Source organism: Lagopus muta, chromosome 6 (assembly GCF_023343835.1).
Source record: "Lagopus muta isolate bLagMut1 chromosome 6, bLagMut1 primary, whole genome shotgun sequence".
Classification (NCBI taxonomy): Eukaryota; Metazoa; Chordata; class Aves; order Galliformes; family Phasianidae; genus Lagopus; species Lagopus muta.
Genome location: NC_064438.1, coordinates 34643999 through 34670056, shown reverse-complemented (window position 1 = coordinate 34670056; position 26058 = coordinate 34643999). Strand labels below are relative to the sequence as shown.

General features: G+C 35.9%; 1 protein-coding gene across 3 annotated transcripts in view; it reads right to left on the bottom strand.

Annotated features, from left to right (window-relative positions):
• The window catches only part of AKAP6 (A-kinase anchoring protein 6), a 276451-nt gene that overhangs the window by 180856 nt on the left and 69537 nt on the right, over positions 1-26058 (bottom strand). For 2 of the 3 annotated variants that reach the window (XM_048949915.1, XM_048949916.1), the window contains 2 exons: positions 7406-7657; positions 980-2752 (listed from right to left, as the gene is read on the bottom strand). In XM_048949915.1, the coding sequence (XP_048805872.1) occupies positions 980-2752; positions 7406-7657 (2025 nt within the window). Of the gene's footprint in view, positions 1-979; positions 2753-7405; positions 7658-21821; positions 21928-26058 lie in introns of those variants that run through there. The other variant, XM_048949917.1, reaches the window with a different exon arrangement.

The window sequence follows — 26058 nt, the reverse complement described above, 5'->3', positions numbered from 1 at the left end:
AACTGAACTAAATGCCAAATGATGACACTTTTCCCATTTCGCTTGGGGAATTATGAAACAGGAGATCTGGCAAAAGAAAGGACTCTGTTGCAACACACGTATGATATTTTTTTGGAAGATTTTGTTTGCAATTTTTCATAACCTCACATAACAGATGAATTTTCTATTTTTTCTACTACTTATATCAAATTAAAGTTGCTCAGCAAGTCATCACTTAGGCAGGAATCATCTCAGTAAAAGCTCTTGTATTGAAAAACTAACCATTTTTTAGTTCTATAAACAGAAGACAGAATAATAGCAACAGAATAATAACGTTAACATAACATAAATAATAGCATTAACTGCAACCTTTTTCCCTTTCTGAAGAACAGGTAGTTCAGAAGTGATGCAAAGCCAAAAAAAAGAAAAAAATCCTATCTCAATTCAAGTTAAATTAAATTAAAAGCTGCTATGTTTAGTTCCACAAAAACTAGGAGGAATATCATTGCTAAAAGGAGAACTGATTAAAATGAAATGAAGTTATTATGCATGGTGCGACAGGAGTCAAGAAAATTATCCCCACATTCTTGCACTAAAGCAATTTTTTTTATTTTTACTTTTTTTTTGTGAAGAAAATAGGCGATGTGAAGTGGGGACTACAAAGCATCATTTCACAAAAATGATGATTTTCAAATGCTTCCAAAAATAACCTATTATGAACATAATCTCAGCCAAAAGAAGCTCTGCTATCTTTGTAGAGTATGTTTTGCCAAGTTTAAAGGCATTGGTATAAGTAAGACAATCAAATTCTGTGTAGTTAAGGTTAACTGCAGCCAGTCATAAGCACAATTATCATTACTGCTGTCTACTTCCATTGGTCAGTAGAGACTATTTTCATCATTAAAAGAAAAACAAAGCAGACTTTCCCTTGCTCCCAGCTTCACCTCTATGTACAGTCTTATTGAAAACACAGCACAAAAACACAGGATTATGATCTTACCTCAATTTTTTCCCATATGGTTTCATAATTCTCTTGATGTTGTATATCTTGCATAAGTTGACGAATTAAAGCTGATTTATTTGAGGCAGAAGTTTCATTCTCAGTGCGCTGAGTGGCAGCTGTCCTTTCCAACTTTCCTTCAGTATATTTTTTAATGCCAGACACAGGCATAGAAAGATCTTCATCAGAGAGAATATCACTGAGAGGCCCAGATTCAATACTGTCACCCAAGGAAGATACTATATCACTTGAAGAACTTGGTGAAATTCTACCCATTTTTTTGTGTTTTTTTACCTGGTATGTAGGATACATTTCTGAATCTGAGTTCATTTCTGACAACTCCCAGTCATCAATATTTTGAATAGCTTCTCTTCTGGGCCTTTGAGGCAGCAGCTTTGTCAAATTTTCTAGTTTTAAAGCTAGCACTTCAGTCTGTTTGAGATGTGAAGGAAGTGCTAAATATTCATCAGAACCATACCAGATCTCACCATCTTTACTGTGTTTATGATTATAACTTGGTGATGAGGATAAACTTTTATTTTTCTTTCTTCTCGGTAAAAGAGGTGATGAGTTGATATGTTCAGAACTAGCTGAGGAAGCACTCTTTTGGCTACATGGTGAACTAAAAGGCTCAGTTTTACCTTGTGATTGTCCATTTAGGTCTCCCTGATTACAAGCATCTGATGATGCAGAAAAAGAGTCAGTTTCTGCGCCCTCTAGACACTGAGAGTTATGAGAAGTAATTCCATTTTGTAGAGAACGTTCTCTTGTTTTTACTTCTATTGGTGGAGCTGTTTTACACATACGTACAGACGTTCTGCCAGCTTTCACTTTCTGCGGAGTGTCATGAGACTTCTTGTGCTTTGATTTTTCTTTACAGGTATAGTAAGCAGGTTTTCCTAGACTCACAGAACTGTTCTTAAAGTGATTATTTATTGTGTACTCAAGATTACTATCGCCTATTTTATTTAAGCAATCATAAGACTGACTAACAGCAGATGGACTACTATAGGTTGACTGTAAAGCCAGGCAAAGTTTGGACCTGTCTGGTGGATCTAACAGTGAGGGTGTACTTCTACTCATTTCATTCTTTACTATCTGAGAGATTTGCCTTTTAAAGTCATTGGTTTCCATGTAGTCTTTAAATACATCATCTTTCAGAAACAGACCTCTTTTTGGCAAAGTAGGCTGTGTGGGGGAATCTTCATTATAGTTAAAGCAGTCTCTTATGGATCTCTTAGAATTTGAGTTTTCACAGTGAGGGTGTTTGATTTTTTCATCACTGAGTTGTGAAAGATTGTATTCTGGTTTCTTCTGTGCAGAAACTGTTTTGTTCTCAGTTGATGAGATGCCATCTTCAGAGCAAGGTCCTTCAGTAACAGGAGAATTAGCAGGAGAATGTGAAAGCTCATGTAGTCCTTTCCTGTCCTTGCTTTCATCTCCATCTTCTGATGCAAGGGGTAAATGTTTTTTCTCATTTAATGCTTCGTTACTCTGAGGAGCAATGGAATCTGTTGCTACTGCAAGTAAACCCACACTTCTGATAAGTCCTGGAAAGTCCTTATCCATCTCACTGTAGTTCCAGGATTCAAATGATTTTGCTTTACCTTGGCTGGAGGTCATGTCGTCTAGAGCACCAAGCAAATCTTCACTTGGACTGTAGTCAGATAGTTCAAATGCAGTAATACCACAATCCAATGACAAGTAATTTTGAGAACATTTGATGGTTAGCTGTCCAGAATCATCAACTTCAGTTAAAGAGTCAAGTCGATCCTGAAATAGAGGAAGAAATGGCACCTTTTAGAAGTTTAATTTCATATGTTACACACAAGATAATGAAATACCAGCTTTATGCTTCACTGCCTAACATCTAGTAAAGTATTAATCACTGAACAAGAAAGAAACTGGAAAGTTGATGTAAGAAAAATAAAACAAAACTTTAGGTCAAGTGGTTACAACAACTATTTAAAAACATCACAAAAGGCAGAAATTCATGTTTTAGGATTCTAATTCTAGGTGGCTAAATCTGTATGCTGGTCTTTTTTGCCTGGTTTGGTCTACATAATAGATATCTTGAAGGCAAAGTTTTACCTAGAGAAGGTGCAGTTAGTGCAGTTACCCCTACAATCTCACAATAAGCCACTTGGACTATGGTCTGAACCAGAAGAGTCTCAATAAAGAAGGCTATTGTTTGCAATCCTCTATAAACATAATGTTTGATCTCTGTACTTACACCCACCAAAACTTATATTAATCATAGTAACACACAAAATATTCCTCTTACTAAAAATGTTGTTTGTGGAAAACGTACATTAGGAAAATATCAACTGAAATCTTGGACTTTGAAGTGTTTTTGATATTTTTTATTTAGGATGTAATATCCAGATGTAGAACCTATGCCACATACTACGCATTGTCAATAATCCAGAATTAAAAAGGGAAGTTTCTATTAAACTGTTGAATTTCTGTTCTGGAGTTGCATTTATTAAGAAAAATAATGATTAAACAAGGATTAGTATTACAGCTGCATTTTTCCTCTAATTTCTGGAAAATATTAGAAGCTGTAAAGCCATATATAAATCAAACCCCTTCCCAAAGGCAAAAGAAGCCTTCATTTCTCCTGAGTAATGAGCTCCATTCCTTCGACTCTTAAAAAAAGTGTTTATGAATCTTAATAAAATCTCAATAAAGTTTTAATAAAATTTACAATCATGTTCATTAGACCATTTAGCTTGGTCATTTCCCAGGCAGCCATTTAAACATGTGGTTCAGATGAGCATTATTTAATGCCAGTATTACCATAGTTTTATTATTGTTTTTATTCAGGAAAATATTCACACATCTACCAAGAACAATAACTTACTTCAAAAAATCTGTTTCCACACAGTAATATTTCCTGTAAAACACTGTAGGCTATATTTCCAAAACCATCTTGTATTTATATTTGATCCAGTACAATTCTGCATTATTTTTTTTTACTCTTTCAAATAAGTTAAATTAATTAGCAAGGTTTTCCTACTGTGAATTTTCCAACTGTTTGAGACCATTCAAATTCACTGTATATTATCATGGACTTATACTGGCCCTTTTCATACTTCCTATTCTTATCAATTTCGAAATACAACTATTACAATTAGCTCCAGGTAGGAAGAACTCAGGCTGCATTGAAGTGATTTTTCTTTCTTCTTAGCTATCCCTGGGTAGTTCCTAAAGTGGAAAACGTCCTTTAAAATATTAATTTTCTAAAGTTCTTATTTAAAAAACTATTTTCTCAATTCGGCATCTCCATCATAGCAGCTTGCCCCATTGATTTTTATTCTATTTCCATTATTCCTCAAAGCATGAACTCTCATGAATCTCTTCTGGCTGGCACCAAGATAGCCAAAAGTACAGTTACTGTCTTCCCAGATAATTAGTTGTGTTCCTAAGCAAGTCAATACAGACTGTGCTGTATGCTTTCTAAAATACTATAAATAGAGCCCAGAAGGACTGTTCCCTGCTCAGAAAATTGTCTGAACACTATCAGAGTTGCAGGAGCAGTGATGCAATTTACCGAGATTCAATTGTCTCATAGAGCACAAAAGAAAACTTGGTACATCAATTCCATGGAGTTCCTCAGTTAACACTGGCAGCCTGAGCTGCCAGTCTTAAGGCTGACTTAAGGATCAAGCCAAACATTTGGTGAAATGACAGGTTCACGGACTACAGAAAACATTTGATCTGCTGGCTCAGATTAAGTTTCCATCTAGACTAGTATATTGTGCCTGTGATTACTTCTAAATACTTTCTGCCACTTTCTGCCAGCTAAGCTACAGGATGTGCGTATATATATACACACACACATATATATATGTGCGCATGACCCCTAAACACAAAATATAAAAAAATAAACCTTATAAACTATAAAAAATAAACTTTAATTCCTTGTTCGTATTCCTCAAGAACTCAATTAAGAAAATGTTTCTGTAAGGAAGGGTTATCTGCTTGTGTCAAGTTTTCTTGGTTTGCCCAAGCAGTTTCACTATCCACATACACACAAAAACCCCTAGAAGATATACTCCTTACACTGTGAGTCATTTTGTAGTCACACAACACAGACCTGTCTGGGAAAGAGTCCAGGGGTGTAGGTGAGACCAGATACGATTTTCTCTATGTTATTTTTTATTATCTCTTATTTATTTTCTTCACTCAAATAAAACCACTATCACATTATATTCGATTAAAAGCTTGAATAAATATATTTTTAAAAAATATTAAAATCTACAGAGCAATTTCTGGGAATCTATTTAAGCATTAGAACAGGAACTTAATATTGATATTTTTTTCCTTCTATTGCCAACCATTAATTTTATCAAATGCTGGTTATGCTTTACCTGAGAGAAATTTAAGAATTGCGATAGGATATACTGCTTTTTATTATTATTATTATTATCAAGCAAGCCAATGCAGAAAAAAAAAAAAAAATCCCACTGGAAAATAATCCATCCCTCTCCAGTCAGTCCTCCCTTTTTTGGAAGGACATTTTTAATAGGAGTTGTATTAAGAGCCATGTGGGACATTTTCTGTTTCTTAGTATCTGAATCAGCTCTTTTCTTAGGTCTTGAAATCACCACACTTGAGCCAAAAAAATCAATATTTCACCCTCAGTCATTACTCTGGATTTTCAAACAAGCATCAGTTTCACTTGCCAGAGATTTACCATCAACAGCAAAGGAGAAACTAAATCTGAAGCATCAGATGCACATATATCAGGAAGAGGGGGTGTGGAAGGTGGGCCTGGACATGTCTGAATATTGATTTCAGGGCCACCCACTTTGTTGTACCAAATACACAAAAATTCAAAAGGGAGCAGAAAGGTATGCACATTCTCTTTAAACTTCAGAGATCTGAAATTAAGGACATCTTTACGGGGCTTTTGACTTCCTCTGCAACATAGGTCGCAGAATCCAGACAGTGATGCCCCCCAGCGATCAATATTGAGTACAGTCTTGTAAATCTCAGTTGTCAGTTACCTGGATAAAGGGACAGAGCGCACCCTCGGCAAGTTTGCTGCTCATATGAAACTAGGTTTTGCTGATATTTTTCAGAATGCTGCGCTGACTTTCAGAGAAATCTGAGCAGCTGGAGAGTTGGGTGAAGAAGAATCTCATGAAGTTCAGCAAAGGCAATTTCAGGGTCCTGCACCAGTACAGCTTTGGGGCTGACCTACTGGAAAGTATCTCTGTAGAAAAGGAACCTATGGGTCCAGTTGGACACCAAGTCGATCATGAGCCATCAGTGTGCCCTTGTGGCCAAGAAGGCCAGTGACATCCTGGGCTGCATTAGGAAAAGCATTACCAGCAGGTTGAGAGCACAGAGCACTGGAACAGGTTGCCCTCAGATTCTGTGGAGACTCCTTCTTTGCAGATATTCAAAATCTGCCTGGAGTTGATCTCATGCAATCTACTCTAAGTGACCTTGTTTGAGCAGTGGGAGGTTGTGGCAAGGAGGGAGTAGCCTCCTCTGCGATGTTATTAGCAAAAGGACTAGGGGGAACAGCCTCAAGTTGCACCAGGGGAGATTCAGATTGTACATTAGGAAATACTTCTTCTCTGAAAGAGTGGTTAGACAATGGAACAGTCTGATGTAGTCACCGACTCTGGAGGTGTTCAAGAAACATTTAGATGTTCTACCAAGGAACATGGTTTAGTGGGATATTTTGCTGATATATCCCTCTACTAATATGTGCTGTGGATGGTTGGACTGGATGATATTAGAGCTCTTTTTTCTTGGTGAGTCTATGATTCATTTCAATGAAAAGGCAATTTAGCTAAATGAATCCAGATTTACAAACCATTTACATGTAAGTGAATTCAACACTGCATTAGGGGGAAAAAGGTTTCATTCATGTATAGTTGTTTCTCAGGCAAAATATGTGGTTGCTTAGTGGCAAATTGCAAAATCACACTAATAATAGTCCATGTTCTCTGCTTTAAAGCAATTATGATATAACCTGGAAAGTTTGGAAAAACATTGTGCGAACTTCCTGTTTCTGTATGCAAGAAGGGCTCAAGCTTTTAACTGAAGAAATTACTGCACATAAAAATTGGGTTTTGAATTGCATGTGACCTTTACATTCAAGAGCAACTAGAAACTCCTCTGTAAATATTTCCCCCCCTTTACAAAAATTATTTCAACCAAAAGATAACTTTATTTACCACTATTATGACATTTTTGAGAGCTGGTCTTACTGGTTCTTCTCTTAGTTTGGTATGAACAGATACTAACTGCAAACACTCAAGATAGGTTCTTACAAAAGTAGCAATAAATGTCTGTATGCCTAGCTACACTTAAAATTGTCAAGCTAGCAATTTGAAATGTGCAACAGGTACCAGCTTCTTCAAATACAAATAAAATTATAAAAAATGCTCAATTTAGTTACTATACCTCCTTTGTCTCTTCAGAAAATGCTTGTAGAATATCAGTCTGTCTGGTGTAGTTTCCATTAGCGTCTTGTAGCCCCTGGAGAATGCGCTCTCTCAGAACCAGAACAGAAACACGGAGCTGGTGCCAGAGTAGTTGTACTGTATGGATATCGACTATCACATTGACAGAGTATGAGAGAAGCTTCAGAGAAAACTCAGTCTCTAGTAGAGCATGAATTTGTTCAACATGATCGGATATATCTTCACAAATATCCTGTAATGGAAAAAATAAAGTAGGTATTAAGCTACAGTCAAAGTCCATCCATGGATCAGATCTACTTGTCAACCACATTTTATTAATTGCAGATTAGCTTATTTCAGAAAGGAAAGATAACATAATGAATACATCTAAGGTTCTCTATTTATTTATTTATTTATGGCAACGCTACAACAACTGAACCAGCAGCTGTCTTGTTTGGCAGGAATGCTCAGTAAGCCCAGCGTACAGTAAGGAAAGATGGCATAACAAGATTACATGAATCAGAAGCAGAAAACTAACACTGCAAACTGACAGCCTAGAAGACAGAAATAGGAATGAAAGTGATAATATTGCCACAATGCATATCTCTCTTTATCCTTTTAGTTTATTTCCACTTCAGTTAAAATGCAGACTATACAATCTGTCCCATCATCAAGAAAATTCTTTTGGACAGTATTTCCCTTTAAACCAAGCCTTGATAGCCAAGTAGGGCAAAAGTCTGGAATGGCATCAATGTGGATAAGCTATTTATGAGATCCATTGCTGATTGCTGCAATGAGAAGTTGCTAATTTTTCATAGTCTTGTTGTGAAACCAAATCAAACAGAAGATGAGTGGAGGACAAGCTGCAAACAGTTGCATTGAGAAAGCAATAAAAAAAAAAGTTACTAAGTTATAAAATAAAGACTTTGATGGAATTGTATCCTCCATATTTAACAATATTCCAGATTTCTGAACTATATTGCAAACAGAGTAAGGTCTTTATGATCAGCATCTGATTTTCTTTGTGAAAGGAAAAAAATTCCTAGCACAAGACTGTAAGGAATACTTAGACAAAAACTACTGAGAGAATAATGCTGCTTTAAAGCAATCCAGCTTGAAAGCTGTGTCTAAAAAAACATGTTATAAACAAGTAAAGAAATGCAACTAAAATACTAAAAAAATAGCACCACAATCCAGTATGTGGCAGTATAAAAATACATAACGCTAATAAAAATGAGAATAAGCAACATAATTTTGATTCATTTCAAATTTGCTTTCTATCAAAACAATCCCACCCAACAATTACAATAAAAGCTTGTGTTTCTAACAATACTTGTGGTTTTTTGCATAGCAGTAGAACAATGATACTCAATAAAGCTGATTCCTCCTAAATTAACAATGTAGAACTGTAATTTTTATCTGTTCAGATTTGACAACTTTAGTCTGAAAGTGAAATTATTGAATGTATAGCTGTATGTACATAACAAATTAAACCAAAGTTAAATCTCAAGATAATATTAAGAAATACATTTAGTACAAGAGATAGAATATTAACCTTAAATAAACTGCTTTGGTTGAGTACTAGAAGCAGTAACATGTTTTTATAAAGTCCTGACAGCTAAATCAAGTCTCTTTGCAGGAGTAGCTCCCAGAAATGTCAGAGGTGAGCACGAAAACATTTGGAGTTTCAATGAGCAGAGTTTAGGCCTGCCTTCAGAAGGAGGCAATCTCCCTTCCTCTCTTTCTCCTTGATCACTTGGTCATGACAACTAGCATCTATATTTTCAAGAACAAAACACGTGGCCTCACCTGGAAATGCTCAGGGCTGCATGTGTTCAGAGCTTCAAACGTTCACACACTTCTAGAAAAGTTAAGTGGCTCAAGTGTTACCAGATTACTGCACTAAACCTATTCTCCAGGCATAAAGGCACAGCTAAAACTCTTGGTAAACCACAATAGAAACTTTACTGGGAAACACAGCTGTATTACAGTGTTGTTGCAAATATTTTGAAAAATATTTTAAGCAAATTAAACTGAATTTGCATTCACTTCTCTAGTGCTGTTCACGCCTCCTTCCTTCTGGCCATAAAGTAGTTTAATGTCCATTCTCAGTAACAGTACACTGTCTAGTAACTGTTAACTTTATATATTAGACACATTCCGTACAAAAATATTTTGTATCAGCTGGATGAGCTTAATTATGTGCCAAAGTGCAAAATAAGTTTTCACTATTTTCTAGCTTCTCAAGCACATACCTGCTGAATTAAACTGCCAAAAAGATTCTCAAGAGTTTTGACAAGGAGAAATTGTCAGTGTATGAAATACTGAGTAATGAATCTAGATATTACAGCAGATCAGCAGAGTACAGAACAATTAAGTTTTCTCTGGAGTTACTGTTACTCTATCTCCCAAAGCATCTGAAGTTTCTGATGTAGACAAAGTTACCACAGCAACACAGCAAAGTTTCTCCTAAAATGCAAATCACAGCACCACTGAAGGTTTGAAAGCAGTCCATATTCAAGGACATATTCTATTAATTTTTACAAGGCTTGTTATAAATCGCACATTTTCCTTAACAATTAAAACTCTGAAGCACTTTAGAGTTAAGGGCATTACAGCAGCCAAATGCTTCATGCACCAATAAGATAATTAACCATTCATGACAGGTCCAGCAACAGGGAGAGACCTTAAGGCCAACCTATGCAACATACAAGTAAAGGTCACATAAACATAAATATCTTATAAATGACTTTTAACTTTACTGATAAACACCTTGACATTAGGCACTTTCTACAGCTGTGTTTTTGTGTTGTGGTTGTTTTTTTGTTGTTGTTGTTGTTTGTTGTTTGTTTGTTTGTTTGTTTTCTCTTGCTTTTCCTGCAGTCATTTTTGTCAGGTTTTTTGTTTGGTTGGTTGGTTTTTTCCACCTCTTATTAGATGAAAATCTGATTGAAAAGGTCAGGAAGTTTGGTTTAGTTTACAGTTGGGCCTGGCATAGATTTAAAGAATAGATCCAAATATTCAATGTCCAGAAGTCCTGGACAAAAGTCTACAATGCATGCACAATATGTCCAGGTTGCATTGACCTTTTTCATATTTGCTGTATGGTCCACTTGCAAACACCATCCAAGTCTGGTAGCATCAATCCAACATGCTTACTGAACACACACAATCCCTGTGTGACAGCTGGTGGCTTGATCTTCAGCCTCTGATGTGCCAGATCCTGCACACATGATTCATGGCCATACACCAGTCTACTGGGTATTTCTGGACAAGAACTATGGGAGCCATAATATCATCTCCCTGTATCACACAGCACTTGTGCCTTTTCATTTTCACTTGATTTTCTGGCTGTTTTCACATGCACTGCATTTCATTTCACCAGAGGCTTGGTTTCTGGATAAAATGGATAAGAACTAGTTTAGAGAAACTACATCTTACATTAAATTTGGAAAAAGAAATTAGATCCCTGTTGGTATCTGCTTTCCTTGCTTTGTAGCTGTCATATAATAACGGAAGGCAAAGGCTTAGCAATGGAAGAGAAATAGCTGCCTAAGACTAATGCCAGCACTTCAGCAAGGAAAAATGATGGTGTTTGTCATACGCATTACAGCTACTTAGACCCTAGCAGAAGAATGTCAATAAAGCTGCAACCTATTTACTTATCTTTTCTTTATGCTTGCCTGGTACAAAATAACCTCTTGAGAGGAAAGAATACAATCTCAAATCCAGATGATATTATCTAGTATAACATTTTCTTACTACTGTATATGATATTTAGATTTATAGATAATTCAGCAAAATGAAATCATTACCTCTACCACAGCTACAAATTCAGTATTTTTTTAATAATTAATTCAGTTCAAATACATCATGGAAACAGCACCAGAGATCCGATGTTAAGGCAAAAATAAGTTATTCACTTCCAAGAGAATTCAAAGTCAACGTCTTTCCTGCTAAAACTGCTGGAGTCAAGATATTTCCAGAGTTTATTCAAGTCTTGTCTTCAACTGTGGCACTTTTGAACAGTGGGGATACTCATGGTAAAAGTAAAAATAAATAAAAAAATTGAGCAATGACCCACTGCAACTTACAAAAACTGCAGAGGTGAGACAGTGCTTTAAAGCCATCACAATTGAGAAGAGGAAACAGAAAGTAAGAAGACAACAGTAAAAGTGACAACAAATCTGGACTTACTGAAAGTTCTTTGTCTCAAGCAACCGGTATAGAACTATTAGACCATAATATCCATTTGTTGCCTGAAGACATATTTTCAGATGTTGTTAGTACACTTTCTCAGTGATCATAGAATCATAGAATCACAAGGTTGGAAACGACCTACAAGATCATCTAGTCCAACCATCTCCTCATCACCATTGCCACCACTAGCACTAAACCATATCACGCAGCACATCATCCAGACGCCTCTTGCACACCGCAACTGATGATATCCTGCCACCATTGTTTTTGCATGGCAAAATATTCTTCAGCCTTTTACACAGCTTACACCCAGTCAGCTGCACAAGTCTGCATCTGAACATGGTAGTGGTCTCATTCTACCACAGCCCCTTACAGTACACAAGTGATAGCATTTTCATTATAAATCCCTGATCTTTCTGAGGCTGTTAAAAGAGCCTGTTAAAATGTGGCCTCTTTGTCTTCGCTCTTCCTAACTCCTTGTACATGACTTAGCATTCGATAGAGCCAAAAAAAAAAAAAAAAAAAAAAAAAAAGTAGAACATTGTTATGTGTCTTTACTACCTTACTACAGTTTGTATTTATAACCAAAGAAGAAGCAATATCATCACATAGTACCTAAATGCTGCAATGAGTGCAAGGTGTTATTACCAGAAGTAGTAAGAAAATAAAATAACACATATACTTTTAAGTAAAAAGAAAACAGTGTTTTCCTGCTGGCATTTATCTTAGGTCAACTGCAATAATATATAAACTACAAATGAAAGTATAGAAATTCTTACCTATTTTATAATATATAGTTTAACATCAAGAGACGTTAGAGTCTGAATTTTACAGAATATCATTTTCAAAGCGTCTTATTTGAAATTATTTATCTCAAACCATTCACTGCACACTTTTATTTTTAAACTACTTCCTACTTGTGTTAAGGTAAAAGTACTGTCATCCTTCATGGAATATCCTGCACATGGACTGTGGAATTCCTTAGGCCAGAGGGGCTGTATCCACTTGGCTACCAACTGCCCACTTCACTCAGTCTCTCAGGCAGCTGATCCTGTAATTTGCAGCTGACAAATCCATCAGCCAGCTCATAACCCTTCCCATCAACTAAAATAGCCTGAACTGCAAACATTGCGGTAGACAAAGAAAAAGTGCATAAACAAACCCTCCAGAGCCTATGAAACCTAAGCTTTGATGCTAACTGTAAAAATATATATGCTTTTATCTGCTCCTCAAGAAATTCTGCTACAATGTATGTGAAACTACTGAAAGATGAAAGGTTACAATATGTTACTTCAGAGTTAATATCAGTAACAGAGAAGCTGTACACCAGATTCCTCTCCTTTGATCTCACAGTAAAACCTCAATATGAAGAACAGGTTGACATTAGTCTTACAACTACTGTACATGCAAAACAAAAACTATGATTTAGGAAAACATCTATCCACTTGGTCTTTCCTTTTAAGTGTATTTTAATTGCTCAGAAGACAAAGTTGTGGTCAATTGCTATCTTTTAGAAAAAAATGTCAATCCATCAATCATTTTTGAAACATACTTGTGAACTATGAATTGAACTCACTCTGCATGCCTTTATATGCTTATATAAAGAACACAAAAGAATTTTTATTGCTAAACAAATAAAGATTTATAGTTTTCAGTGCAATATTTTGCCTTTTAGATGTGCTTTGACTTCACAAAGAGCAGTTCTTCATCTCTATTTGCCTCTATCTCCAAGCAGTGTTATAATAAGGATAAATTTATTTTCTTCTAATTTGGATTATTAGTGAAACTTTAACAGTAAACACTACTTGGACTGGTTTACAGATGTTTTTAAGTATACTCTTTAATCAAAGAAAATAGCCACGCATAAAAAACCCAGTTTGACCAAGCAAAATCAACTGCCTTGGAAAGCTCTAGACTTACTACAAGTTCTAAGTCAGCAAAGAGCTGAATTGCTGAACTACTGTAGCTTGTGTCATTGTGGAGTCCAAGGACTAGGGGAAATGAAAGCAATTTACTGCTGCAAAGCACAGCAGCAGAACAGCTAACAGGAGGTTCCAAGGTTACTGACCATAGCTTTTGCTTACAACAGCAACCTAGGAATGCATCGGCTCTCAAAGTACATTTCTCCACTCATAGCTTCCATACTACTGAGCTTAACTTTCTTGGTTTGCCAGCCTTCTGAACATCACTCTCTTTCTTGCTTGTCTGTTGTTTCAACTTAATATCTTTATTGTAAGTGAGACTTCAAAATTTGAGCAAGTAGTCTGCATTTTACCTTTTTCTAAAATTCTCAGAAACTTGTTGGAATATGGCAAAATTATTAATTTGACTGGTGTGTTTTCCCTGTAGAATATCTTGATTTCTTTTTTCCCTTAAAGTACACTGTTTTTAGACAGATTTCAACATAAATTATCAGGTCTTACAAGAGTCTAGCTGCATGATACTCAAGTACATGATACAAAAAAAACAAATTTCAAAATAATTGTCCAATTCAATGATCAGGCCAGTAGGCATGTCCTTACTGCAATCTGTCATTTCAGGATTCAGTGACTAACATTCTTATATCCTTGTACTTCAGAATAGTGTGAAATAGATGCCAAATCACTGATTCTTTGACAGAGCTATTGTAGTAATGGTTTGTCTGGGAATGTGAAAGATATGGAGCTGCTCTGTAATAACTTATTAGTAGCATGTATGATATATTTTAATCGGGTATTCAGTGTGCAAGTATACTGGTCAACTATGTTTGCAAGGAAAAAGGCCAGGAGAAAGGGAGAAATGATGTCACTCACTGAGCACTTCAGGCTGCTTATGTAATGATACCTGAAAAGCTAATCACAGAGCTCCAGTCTTGGGATACCAGCAGCTTGCATTTGTGCTGCCATGTGAGCCACTGCTGGGGCCAAAGGATAAAACATACTGTAAAGAAGGAAAAGGATTCTATTGTCCAGAGGAAGCGCAGTTGCTGCTGAAAGATATTCCAGCCAACTTCCAGGACCAGCTGCAGTGCCACAAAAGCCGAGGCTAGCCTCCACCTTTACTGCTAAAAAGGGTGGCTTCAGAGAAGATAAACTGCTTTTAAATGTTTATTTCACTTTGGTTTTAAAAGACTTTCTGGTCACAGCATTCACCACAGTCCAGATTCTTAAACAGAATGGATTATTCAGTCCACCCAGCAAACTTCAGATAGCTGATGTCCAAAACATTTATGGCAATAAGGCCTGGGGTGTAACAGAACTGGAGAATGACAGGAGAAGTTTGCAACTGTAAAATGAAAACTACTGGAAGAGTGACACATAAATAAATCTGAGCAAGTATTTCTGGGATATTCTTGCCATTTTAAAAATGGAACAAGACAATTTCTAGAATTCTTCAGGCCTTCTGCAGGGCCATAAGGTATTCATCGTTTGAGCTCTATTTACTGATAAGAATCTCCTTCTACTGTTCATATAAAACAATCAGATGCCATTCTCTTAAAATATTTTCAGTATAGACCTAGGAGATACTAAACTTAATTGGGACCTTTACTGGAGTTAAACTCCTAAGAGAAATTCTTATTTTAGACAAAAGAGAACATTTCTTGGTGAAAGACAGAAGAATTAAGTTCCAGATAGCAAAGTGTAACTACACATAAACAGCACAAAATAGTTTAGGCACCAATAAACAACTGAGATGTATGACACATCAAAATAAACAAAAGGATCTGCAAGTTCACACAGGACAAAAAAAAAATCCATCCTTCTGTACAGACATGCAAAATACAAGGGAAAAATGTTAATCAAAACATTTTGACTTGCTAAAGTCAAAGGATGCTAACCTCATTTATTCTCTGACTAAGGCGTGGTGGCTATAACAGAATTTGATAAGAATTTGGTAAGAATTGTGTGCCTCACAAGGGCAAAATAGAGGGGGACCTCATTTGGTTTACACAGGCCCACCTTTCGAGTTTATCAAGGTCCATCTGGATGGTGCCCCTTATTTCTGCTGTATAAAAGCATCACTCAGGTGGGTGTCATCAGTAAACTTGCTGAGGGTTCATTCGATCCATCATCTATGTCATTAAAAAAGATTTTAAAGAGTTAATCAGACCCAAGATAAATCCCTGGGGGACATCACTTGTTATTGGCCTCCACCTGGACATAGAGCCATTGACCACAACTGGCTGTGACATTCCAACCAATTCCTCATCCACCAAATAGTCTGCCCTTTAAATCCATATCTCCCTGATTTAGAGATAAGGATGTGATGGGGGACCATGTCTAAGGCCTTGCAGAAGTGCAAGACAAAGGTACCAGTTGCCTTCCCTTTATCCATCAGTGCTGTTACTCTATCATCAGATTGGTCAGGCATGACTTCCCTTTGGTGAAGCCATACTAGCTGTCTTGGATCACCCACCCACTTGTCCCTCATGTGCCTTAACGTGTCTTCTGGGAGGAACTGTTCTACGATCTTCCCAGGCACAGAGGTGAGGCTCAGCCTCGTAGGTCCCTGAGTCCTCTTTCCTCCCTTTCTTGTAAATGGGAGTGATGTTTCCCTTCTTCCAGTCCCCAGGGACTTTGTCTGACAGCCATGACTTTTCAAATATGATGAAGAGTGGCTCAGCAACCACATCAGCCAGCTGCCTTATGGCCCTGGGATGCACGCTACCTGGCCCCCTGGACTTGTACAGTCCATTCAGTCTCATGAGTAGGTCTCAGACTTCCTCCTCCCTTACAGTGGGGTGCAGTTTGCTCCCCCAGTTTCCACCTAGAGATACTGGTTCAGAGATGTGAGAATTCTGGCTGCCAGTGAAGACTGAGACAAAGAACAGGTGTTTTTAAAAAGGAATACAGTGGAGACCAAACTGGAAACTTGGAGTTACAGAATTGTTAGGATGTCAATAAACATATATTTATATGCAGTCCTTCCAAACCTACTTTAATCAACTTTAGGGAGGTATTGAAACATTTGAGACTTTGCATATAAAAACAATTAGTAGTTTGTCCTGTCTGATTCAATTGATTTTCAAATGTCACTGCCATCCCATAAGTGGATCTTTCTTAGATTCCAATTTAAAGAAATGTGTATGGTATCTTCTATTCAAATAAAATAATCCATAATGACCTTGGTTTTTTTGTTAGATCGTAATAGTGGAATACCATCTAAACATCAAATGATCAAAATTAATTTTATACCTTATCTTCAGTACCTTAACCACAAATGTTTCTAACATAATCGAAAACAAACGAACAAACCTGTTGTATTTAATAGACACAAGGAAGCATGTACTTCCAAATAAATCAGTCCTAAGAAATCTGAAATTCAGTATCATTAAAATAGATGTTTGTTTGGGCTGTTTGTAAGATTCAGAGTACTAGAGGCTAATATTTTCATACTATTTAATAACTAAATACTTTAAAACTGGAAAAAATATTATTGCTAGAAGTGTTTAGAATGCACTGTAACTGTAATTTAGAAGTGTGTTACAAGACTGTAGAGTCTGTGCTAAACTGGTACATAGACTATTCTAATCCAATAATTCTGAAACTCAGTTTGTGCTCTAGCAGGATAATTCTCTTAAAAGCAACAATTTTAGCTTTACAAGAGAACTTTCCAGTGTAAAGCACCAGGCCTAATGGTTGTTAAGCTGTTGATGCTGCTTGAGAAAAAACTCTTGTGCTTAACAGAGTAGGACTGAAGTGCCTTGAAAGAAGTGAATGAGCAATAGTTATTTAAATACTTATTCATTTATACATACACACAAACACATATATAGGCAAATATTTTTATTACATATTGCTATCTAGGATAATATCCTTGATTTATAAATCACTTTACAGTCAGTGTCATTCACATCTTTAAGCACACAAGTCAGCGTGACCTGTGGTTTTGGCTGAGACAAACTATTATGCTGACAAAAAACAGTCTTATTCACCGTTCATTTCTTTGTGTGTCATTTCATTTTGTTTTCTAGCTATACAAAGATAAGTTATAAATTGTCTTTGTCTAGACTTTCAGTGATGAGCGTAACTCCTACTTCCATGAAAGAGCAATGAGAAAAAGAAAGGCTGTCGACCAGTCAGCCTGTAACTAACTCTTTGAATTTCAAAAGCTGAACTTGTCTTTTTGGAAGTTAATGAACTTATATGATTTCAAGCTTCAAATGCAAATTTGTTTCACTTGCTTGTGCATAGTTACATTTCCTCCAAGATTAATCATTATTAATTTAGCCTCATTGAATCCTGAATTTATACTACCTCAAATCTTCTGTCTTTCTCAAATCAGATTCACAAAGACATAGAAAAGACCTCACGATTATGGCAGCCTGCAGTACATACAGAGAAGAAATTAAGGTAAGAATTAAATGGAATTATTCCTGATGAGAAGGAGGGAAATATCTCCCTCTCCTCTTTTGGCTCATTTACAAAATGAAATATTTTAAAGTTTGGTTCCAAATAAAATTGAAACAATAAAATTAGTACGTATTAACTTCAGATGAACAAATTTTATCAGTGTTAGTGATTAGTTATTTTTATTCCCTTGGAGGACCTTCAGTTTCAATTAATTAAAAGATGGAATATGACCATTATCCAGCCAAATAGATAAAGGAAATAAATATCTTTCACCACATACTAAATCCTAAGTTACATTTAGGTTTTACTTCTGTTAGAACTACCAAGTGCTTTTCCTGTAGTTATCAGCCAACTTCCCGTTTTCTAGAATCAGAATGACTGGAATGGAAGAAAAACAATGGCAAAACCCAGGCATAATAATATGGCCTTGAGGCTTTTAGAGTTTGGCGAACAAATCCCTCCTGCCTTCTGCTAGGCCCCATGGAGCCATACAAGTGTTCTTACTTCCCTCTTCCTCTCAGAACTACCGGAATGGTTCTGCAGATACCTAGCTTTGTCCAAAGCCTTTTATGATAAAAGTAGCCATACTGCTGCCACACCGGGTATAACCCTGGAAATTCCATAATTCTACCCTCAGGGTGTCATACTTGAGCTAGAATTCTAGCTAAGGCCTCTCTCACTCTGCCTAGCACAGGTAACTGAAATAACATTCCAGATCTTGTATGGATTATGTAAAACACCCATGGATAATGAGGTACAAAGTCCAGTAAGCTAAAGACACTAGTAGTATATAATGTTCATGGAAAGAAAACACTTGCATCATCCCTGAACACAAAAGCATGAAATTTGGTCAGTAACTGGTAACAAGTAACAACCAACATGCTCGCATCATGAAAACCTACATTCCCAGGGGATTCTGTAGCTTTTATATTTTCAACACACTTCAAATGTAAAATTTATTTCTTCCATGGGTCTTTTTCTACCAAAACAGCAATACCATTGAACCACAGAAAAAAAAAGCAAAAACCACAGCTGTTCTTTTTCTGGACAGTAAGATTTCAACTGATCCTGCAATAATAACTGCCAAGAGGAAGAAGTATTGGTATTTCTTAAAAATCTTTTGATTACGCTCTTAACCACTGAGATCTTTTCAGAGAGGCTTTTCAACATTTCATCAAGAGGCTTGTGAGAAAAATGAGTCAAATAGAAAGCTAATAGGAACGTTGGTCAGCTAAGAAAATCTTGAAACAGTACAATAATATAACAGCAAGTCTGTCAAACCTAATATGTTTCCTCTCCAAGCCCTCTGTTAGAAGCCCAGCACTGCCTTTAATTCAGTATCTTTCACTCCATTAATATATTAACCAAACAATAATATTTGTAGAACATTATGACCACACCACTCTTACCTGCTGCTATTAATTAATTTTGAGCAAGACATCCTAAAATCTGTATACTCTTTAGCCCTCTTACCTAAGTTCCAAGAGAGGCCACTGTTCTTAATGAACAGAATAGTCTTTCACTCCAAGACTGAAGCATGAATTGTAAGAATGACAACATTGCTCACTGTAATAATTCTTCCCCAAAACATGATTGATACCTTCTTTTGAAGCTCATTTAAAGAATTTCTAAAACGTAACACTGCTGTTTATCTTTTTTATTAGTATTAATTTTACAATGTCACATGGGATTAGGAGGATCAAAATAATTTTAAAATCTTTCCTAAATGTATATTGTGCTTGAATTTATAGAAATTGTTAATGAAATCTCAGTTTTTATCAGTTAATGTCAGCTTTCTGATTTTTCTCTTAGAAAAACATCATTATGTAAATACAAAGGAAAAGCAGCAAAAATATTAACTTATAATGAAGTTTCTTCAATTATCAGTACTAGCAACACAGGAAATGAAATGCTATGCCAACTATATCTGATTCAACTGTTTAAAGGCAATTATATGTTAAATGTGAAAATTGCTCACAAAGGAAAGCATCAACTCAGATGAAACAAGAAAGCATTAATACAGAAAACAAGAAGTAAAACATGAATGAAGATGAAGTGACTGCGGAAAGAAAGGAAAAGCCCTTAATAATTGCAATAGCTGTGAGCAGGAGCAAGCAGCTTGCACACAATGAGACTGTTCTCCAGCACAAACATGAGAGAGCTTAATAGAGAAAACAATCAGATTTAATTTGAAATCATACTCTTGACCCAAACTAAGCTGCTTGTATAGCGTGAGCCATAGAAGAACACAAGGACCTTTCTAATTATTGCATGGAGCAGTAAGGATTCAACCCCTGAAACAGCATTCAGAAGATGATAAGAAACAGGGCAACAGTACTTATGTAAAAAGCAACTATGACACTTGTATTGCTAAGCACATATAGCTGTAAGCAGAATTTTGGAGAACATGATGACATGGATTGCCACTATAGAGTTGAAGGTTGTAACATACTTAGCTAGCAAAAACCAATTGGCAACTGATGTATGGGCAGCTGAACAGCAGAACTAAGAACTTTTTAGAATGTGATGAGAAATTTCTATCCAAATAGCAGATATAACAGTTACCATAACCTATGGCTGATTCCTCAGTTTTTTGGCACTTTACACAAACTATGTATCAGTCAACAATTTCCCAGTACCAATTTCTGCTTCAGGAAAGTCAAAATATCATCTTACCCCAGTGCAAATCTTTGAAGAAAACTACTACCCAAAAATACTTGAACTTTTCCTGTAGATACAATTTCAAAAGAATAATTTTTTTTTTTCAAAAGGAACAGATGTTTTGAGCAGTCTGAGTGTATTCCTCCAGACATGGCACACATGCAACTTTAAGAGCTGAGAAAAAATAAAACAAAGGACCTTTGGAAAATTACATCTCAGAATATTTTCAAAACAGTCTTCCAAATGCAATGCAACTATACTAAAAAACAACAACAAACAAACAAACAAACAAACAAAAGAGTATTCCTCACTGGCCACTGTCCATACGCCACATTCAACTTTCCTGTGAATGAGTTTCAAATGAAGATTGTAAAATTTTGATAAAGCAATAAAATCACCGTATTTCCTATTATTAGTTTTTTTTTCAGTCTGTTGGTTTCCTAAGCCATAACTGAACACATCACAATATAGGTCAAAGTTTTCATGAAGTAACGTAATTATAGTTACAGTGTCTATTTCTAATTATACTGCGACCTATAAAAGTTAGCTGAGTAATGTCTCAGGGAATACAGAAGACCGAGCACTCAGTTTCACCTTCTCAAAAAAGTTATAATCTTCCCATCAAAACATGGAACACATGACACTGAACTGTTTAAACATGACAAATATTCTTTTCCCTTCAGAAGTGAATGACAAATTGCTTAAACAAAAGATTGTGATTGCAGGAACTTTACATTATCTAGTACAAAGATTGAAAGAAACTGAACAAACTTTTCTCAATATTCAGAAATCTACATCTGCAGTTAGATTATAGCACAGAGGAAACGAAACTTCTTATTTCAAACCAAAAGCGTACTAGTCAAGCAATTCTTTTTTAGAAGCTGAAAACTAGTGGATTCAAGGGAAAAAATAATGCCTTTACAGACAAAAAATTGCAAACTGATAATTTATGGCTTTAGATAGTTTCAATGATTTGTAAAGCTTTTCGCTTTAGTACTGTCTTACCTCATTTATACCGGGTGGAGAGTTCAGGTATCAGCTTTGCAAAGAAAATGATTGTCCCATTTCTTTTCCTCAGATAAAGGAATTACATTCAACCAGTAATTCAGAAACTAAAAAGACAGCGAAGTATGCCATAGATTATATGTCACTCAATCCATCTTCAAAGCAAAGTCAACAGCTTTTGTTTTGCATGAAACATAGCAAATAGTCTGCTGCCTGTACCTTAGTGACTGTGCAGATCAAGTTTAGGCCTGTCAGTTCTTCTCCTGCACGTTCAGAGCTACAGTCGTGATTTCTCAGCATCCAGATCTGCTGTATGGCGGCTAACTGAAATTTCAGCCAACACTTGTAGACTTGCAATTAGCAAGGTTATTTTGAGCAGTGACCTAAGTTCCAGCAGAATGTTTATGGCATTTTGACAGGAAGGAATCCAGTACAGTATTGGTCACTTGGTAACCCCCTAGTACTGATCTCAGAGGAGAAAGCCTCTGATTCTCAGAGTAGAAGTAAATATTTGCCACCCAGCTAACTTTGATTTTTGCTTTAGATAAAATGGAACTGTTTTCTGGGTTAATATTAGGAAGTTAAAATTTATTTTAGGATCTGGTAGATCATCTGCTTGGAACAAATGTATTAATAGGAAGTCATGACTTCCCCCCTAAAGTGATTCATCGTTTACAAAATAGAGACTGTTACTTTTGTAATGCTAATATTTGTAACAATTATCTAGTGTATCATGAATGGGAGAAGAAAAACACTCCAGAGCTTAACTTATTACAGCTGGTTTCTGTCTTTTAGCTTCTCTTTAGTCATCTTGAAGAGGGCTCCCTCTTCTGTACAGTGCTTTGACTCCCCCTGCCATTTGCTCTGAATTCCTTCTAAATTCCCTGGCTGTCTAACTATTTCAAAGTCATGTCAAAAGGCTCAGTCATCGCTCCACACCCTCATTCGCTGTTCATGCTCATTCCTCTCCCCCCTCTTTCCTCTTTTTTGTTCATGGATCATCTTTCTTGTTCCCACCCATTCTCATTCTTCCAATACTGACAGCTCTAACCTCTCAGATGCCGTCACAGCACAACCCTCCAACTGTCCCACATTACAGCTCAATGAGCCAGCTTGTTTGCACACACAAAAATACAAGCTTTTCTAAAAGCACCACAAGCAGAAACACCATAAAAGAAAGAGGTTTCTTTCCTTCACAAATCATTTAGTATTTTCTACATACTGCTCCATTGAATAAAACCCTCCTAGGCAAAAAAGTACTTTTGAGAATGAAGAGAATACTGAGAGAAATGGAAAAATAAAGAACTTATTTTGCCTTTATTTTAAAATGCCCTCTGCACGCTAAGCTACATGCCAATACGAGATGACAATGAAAATAATTAGGAACAAAAGGTGAGAATTATCCCAGATATCAACATTTAAAACAGGAAAAAGTAGAAGTTACCATAAATTGCTATGACATTGATGGACTGGATACAAAGAGCTTATATCTTTTGTGCAAAATGCAATAAAGTTTTTATTTAAACTTGGAAAGTCTATTTCATTTACATGCAACAGCAGCATGAGACCTGAAGATGCTATGAATCCACAGGAGCCTCCTTTTTTTTTTTTTTTTTTTTTTTTTTGAGGGCATAGCCTGTAATATGCTGGGAAAGAATAACCAATAATTAGTTTTCTCTTTGAAATGACTCAAATTCATCGTATAGCAGGAAATTCATTTCCTGCTGATTATCAGGGAACTCCAAGAAACACAACTCAGCACACTGTTTACATTACTAGCAACTATTTTACTAGCTGGTTTGATCACTTCTTCCAGAAAGGCTACTCATTTCAAATTCGCAACATCATTGCTATTTTTTCAATAGCATACTTGGGCTCTGATTCCAGTGTTTTTTCTTTGTATTCTCTTTATCAATCAGGCATGCTACAAACCCGCAACAAAGTAATGGGCTTGTTTTGTTTTGTGTTTGTGTTGGGGTTTTTTTGGTCTGTTTTGCAAACTAAACTAAGAATGTAACCGGCCTGATCTTTTACAAGTTTGGCAAACAGTTGGGAACAGAAGTTAACCAATTTGAAAGTATTATATTTATATGAATCTTCACTAGAAAATATCTAGTGTTTCAAATCAAAATTTTGCAAATAAATTTTTGAACCAATTCACTGCCAAACTTTTTCATAAGTAGAATAGGTTTTTACTCTATTACATCCTGTTCGCATGAGTGACTTATTATGCATAATTGAAAAAAAAAAAAAAATGCCATACATACAGGCCACCATATTTCTGTCATTCTCAAGTGGGATGCAAGAGACAGAAATTTGGATCTCTTTTTGACTTGTTTTTTCCTAAATCACACATATGCAGCTACATACATCATTGTTCTATTTTGGATAAGATAGTCAAGTCAAAATACCAGGATGGACGTGTTCTAACTTAATGAACTTAACTGATGTTTTATTTATATTTTCCCCTAGATTTTCCCTAAGCACCTCGTAGGTCATCATAAACAAAAAGTGAAAACACCAGAGTTAGGAGCAAGAAATAGATCAAAAGCAAAGTAGATAAATTCCACCACAGCAGAATTTGCAGTCTGAGTATCATAATCTAATTCAAAAATCAATTTCATTTAACAACAAATCTGTCCCAAGTGCTGGTTCTATTGAATGTATCCACATCTACTTAAAGCATTCTGGGAAGAAAAAAAAAGAAAAAAAAAAAAGAAAAGAAAAGAAAAGAAAAAACAAACAAACGCATCTGTGTGAAGCACAAAGTACAGACAGTAACATTTCACTTTGGTTATGAAAAAAACAGTGATGATACCTCTGGCATTTTCCTTACTGGCTTTTAAACGCAGAATTACTGCATAACTAAATCATTTTATTCACTGCATATCTATCCTCTATCCCTGTGTTACAGCATACCTTCCCTCGGCACACAGCAGAAACAGAAGGTTTAGTCTGTTCCATTTTCAAACTCTTTCTTTCAGAATGCAAGGAATAGTATGCTTGGGACACACGCACTGGCTTTTTATTTCTTCATGTTAGCGTATGCAAGTGCACAGACAACTGATGAAGCACTTTTCAAGCTGCATACCCTATTAAGAAACACTCAATGTGTTACCATGACAAAGTATGACTCAACATATTGAGAGAAATTTTTTACATGGAAGACTCTGAGTGGAGCCAGTCTTTTGTTACAACATTTCATCACACACCTGAAAAACAAAAAGCTCAATAAGGCTATGTAGAGGAATGCTTTTTCTAAATTGCACTTGTAATATTTCACAGAGAATAAATAGCTGGACAAATGACAGCTTTAGCTTTTGCCCTGAAGAATTTAATTATGCAAAATTCTAAGTGTGGGTCTTTCAAAAATTCTAAGTAAGGTCTTTCCTGAAATGAAAGGCTGGTTAAAACTGGTTTTCCTTCTCCTATTTCAAGTGACTGATTGTCACATTCCAGACATTTCTAGGCAATAGGATTACATCATTTTTATTTTTTTTTTTTTAATGGAAACAGCTGTTACATCCAATATTCATGACCTTTAAGTTTTCAATATCAAGTTATTCAGCTGCTCCTTCAGTCCATCTGAGTTGCAGTGAAATGAAACTGCACAAAAGCCCAAACAGTTTAATTTCACAGTTAATGAATGCACATATTGTTCCAAGGTAACAAAAAGAAAACACAGCTTAAAGGAAACATAGCATATGAAAATTTTGGTCTTATCACTGCTTCAGTGGACTGCCAATCCCTTATTCATCCCACAATGAAAACCAGCACAGTGTTCTGTTGCATAGCTCACATTACTTCCTACTCAGGTTTGATGTGCACAGCTGTATGCATTATGTGTGAATAATTCTTATGGGACTTCATAGAAGGAAAAAAAAAAAAAAAAAAAAAGAGGGAAAGCTCACACAGATTTTTAAATCAGAGCTCATAAATTTCTCAGGATATGTGGCAACTCATAGAAGCAGCCTCTTTTTTGAGCTCCAGGTTCAGCCTGTATTCATTGGGTTTTTTCTTTGTTTTGGTTTTGGTTGATTCGTTGTTCTGTTTTGTTTGTTTCTTTTCTGTAAAGGAAAATATGAGTACACCTGGACAAAAAAAGGAATTTAGCATGTTTCCATAGTTAGAAAGATACTTAGACAATCATTAGGATTATCAGAAGAAGTCCAAATCTATTACTGTTTAGTTAATACACATGGGCATTTCTCATATTAAAATTTTGTCTTGCTGAATACTTTACATTTCCACAATTTTCTTATATGGATGTCTTCACCTTTCCCAGGCAATAATATGCAGTATAAATCATAAAAGCATATATTGAATAAAATAAGTTGCAAACAAAACACTAAAAGAAAACTACAATTAAAAAGAGTGAAGCTGCCTTAGGAACAGACTAGAAGGCTTTGGTTTCCAGTAAAAGCCACTTTGCATCTGTCAGGTCTGCATTAGTGCT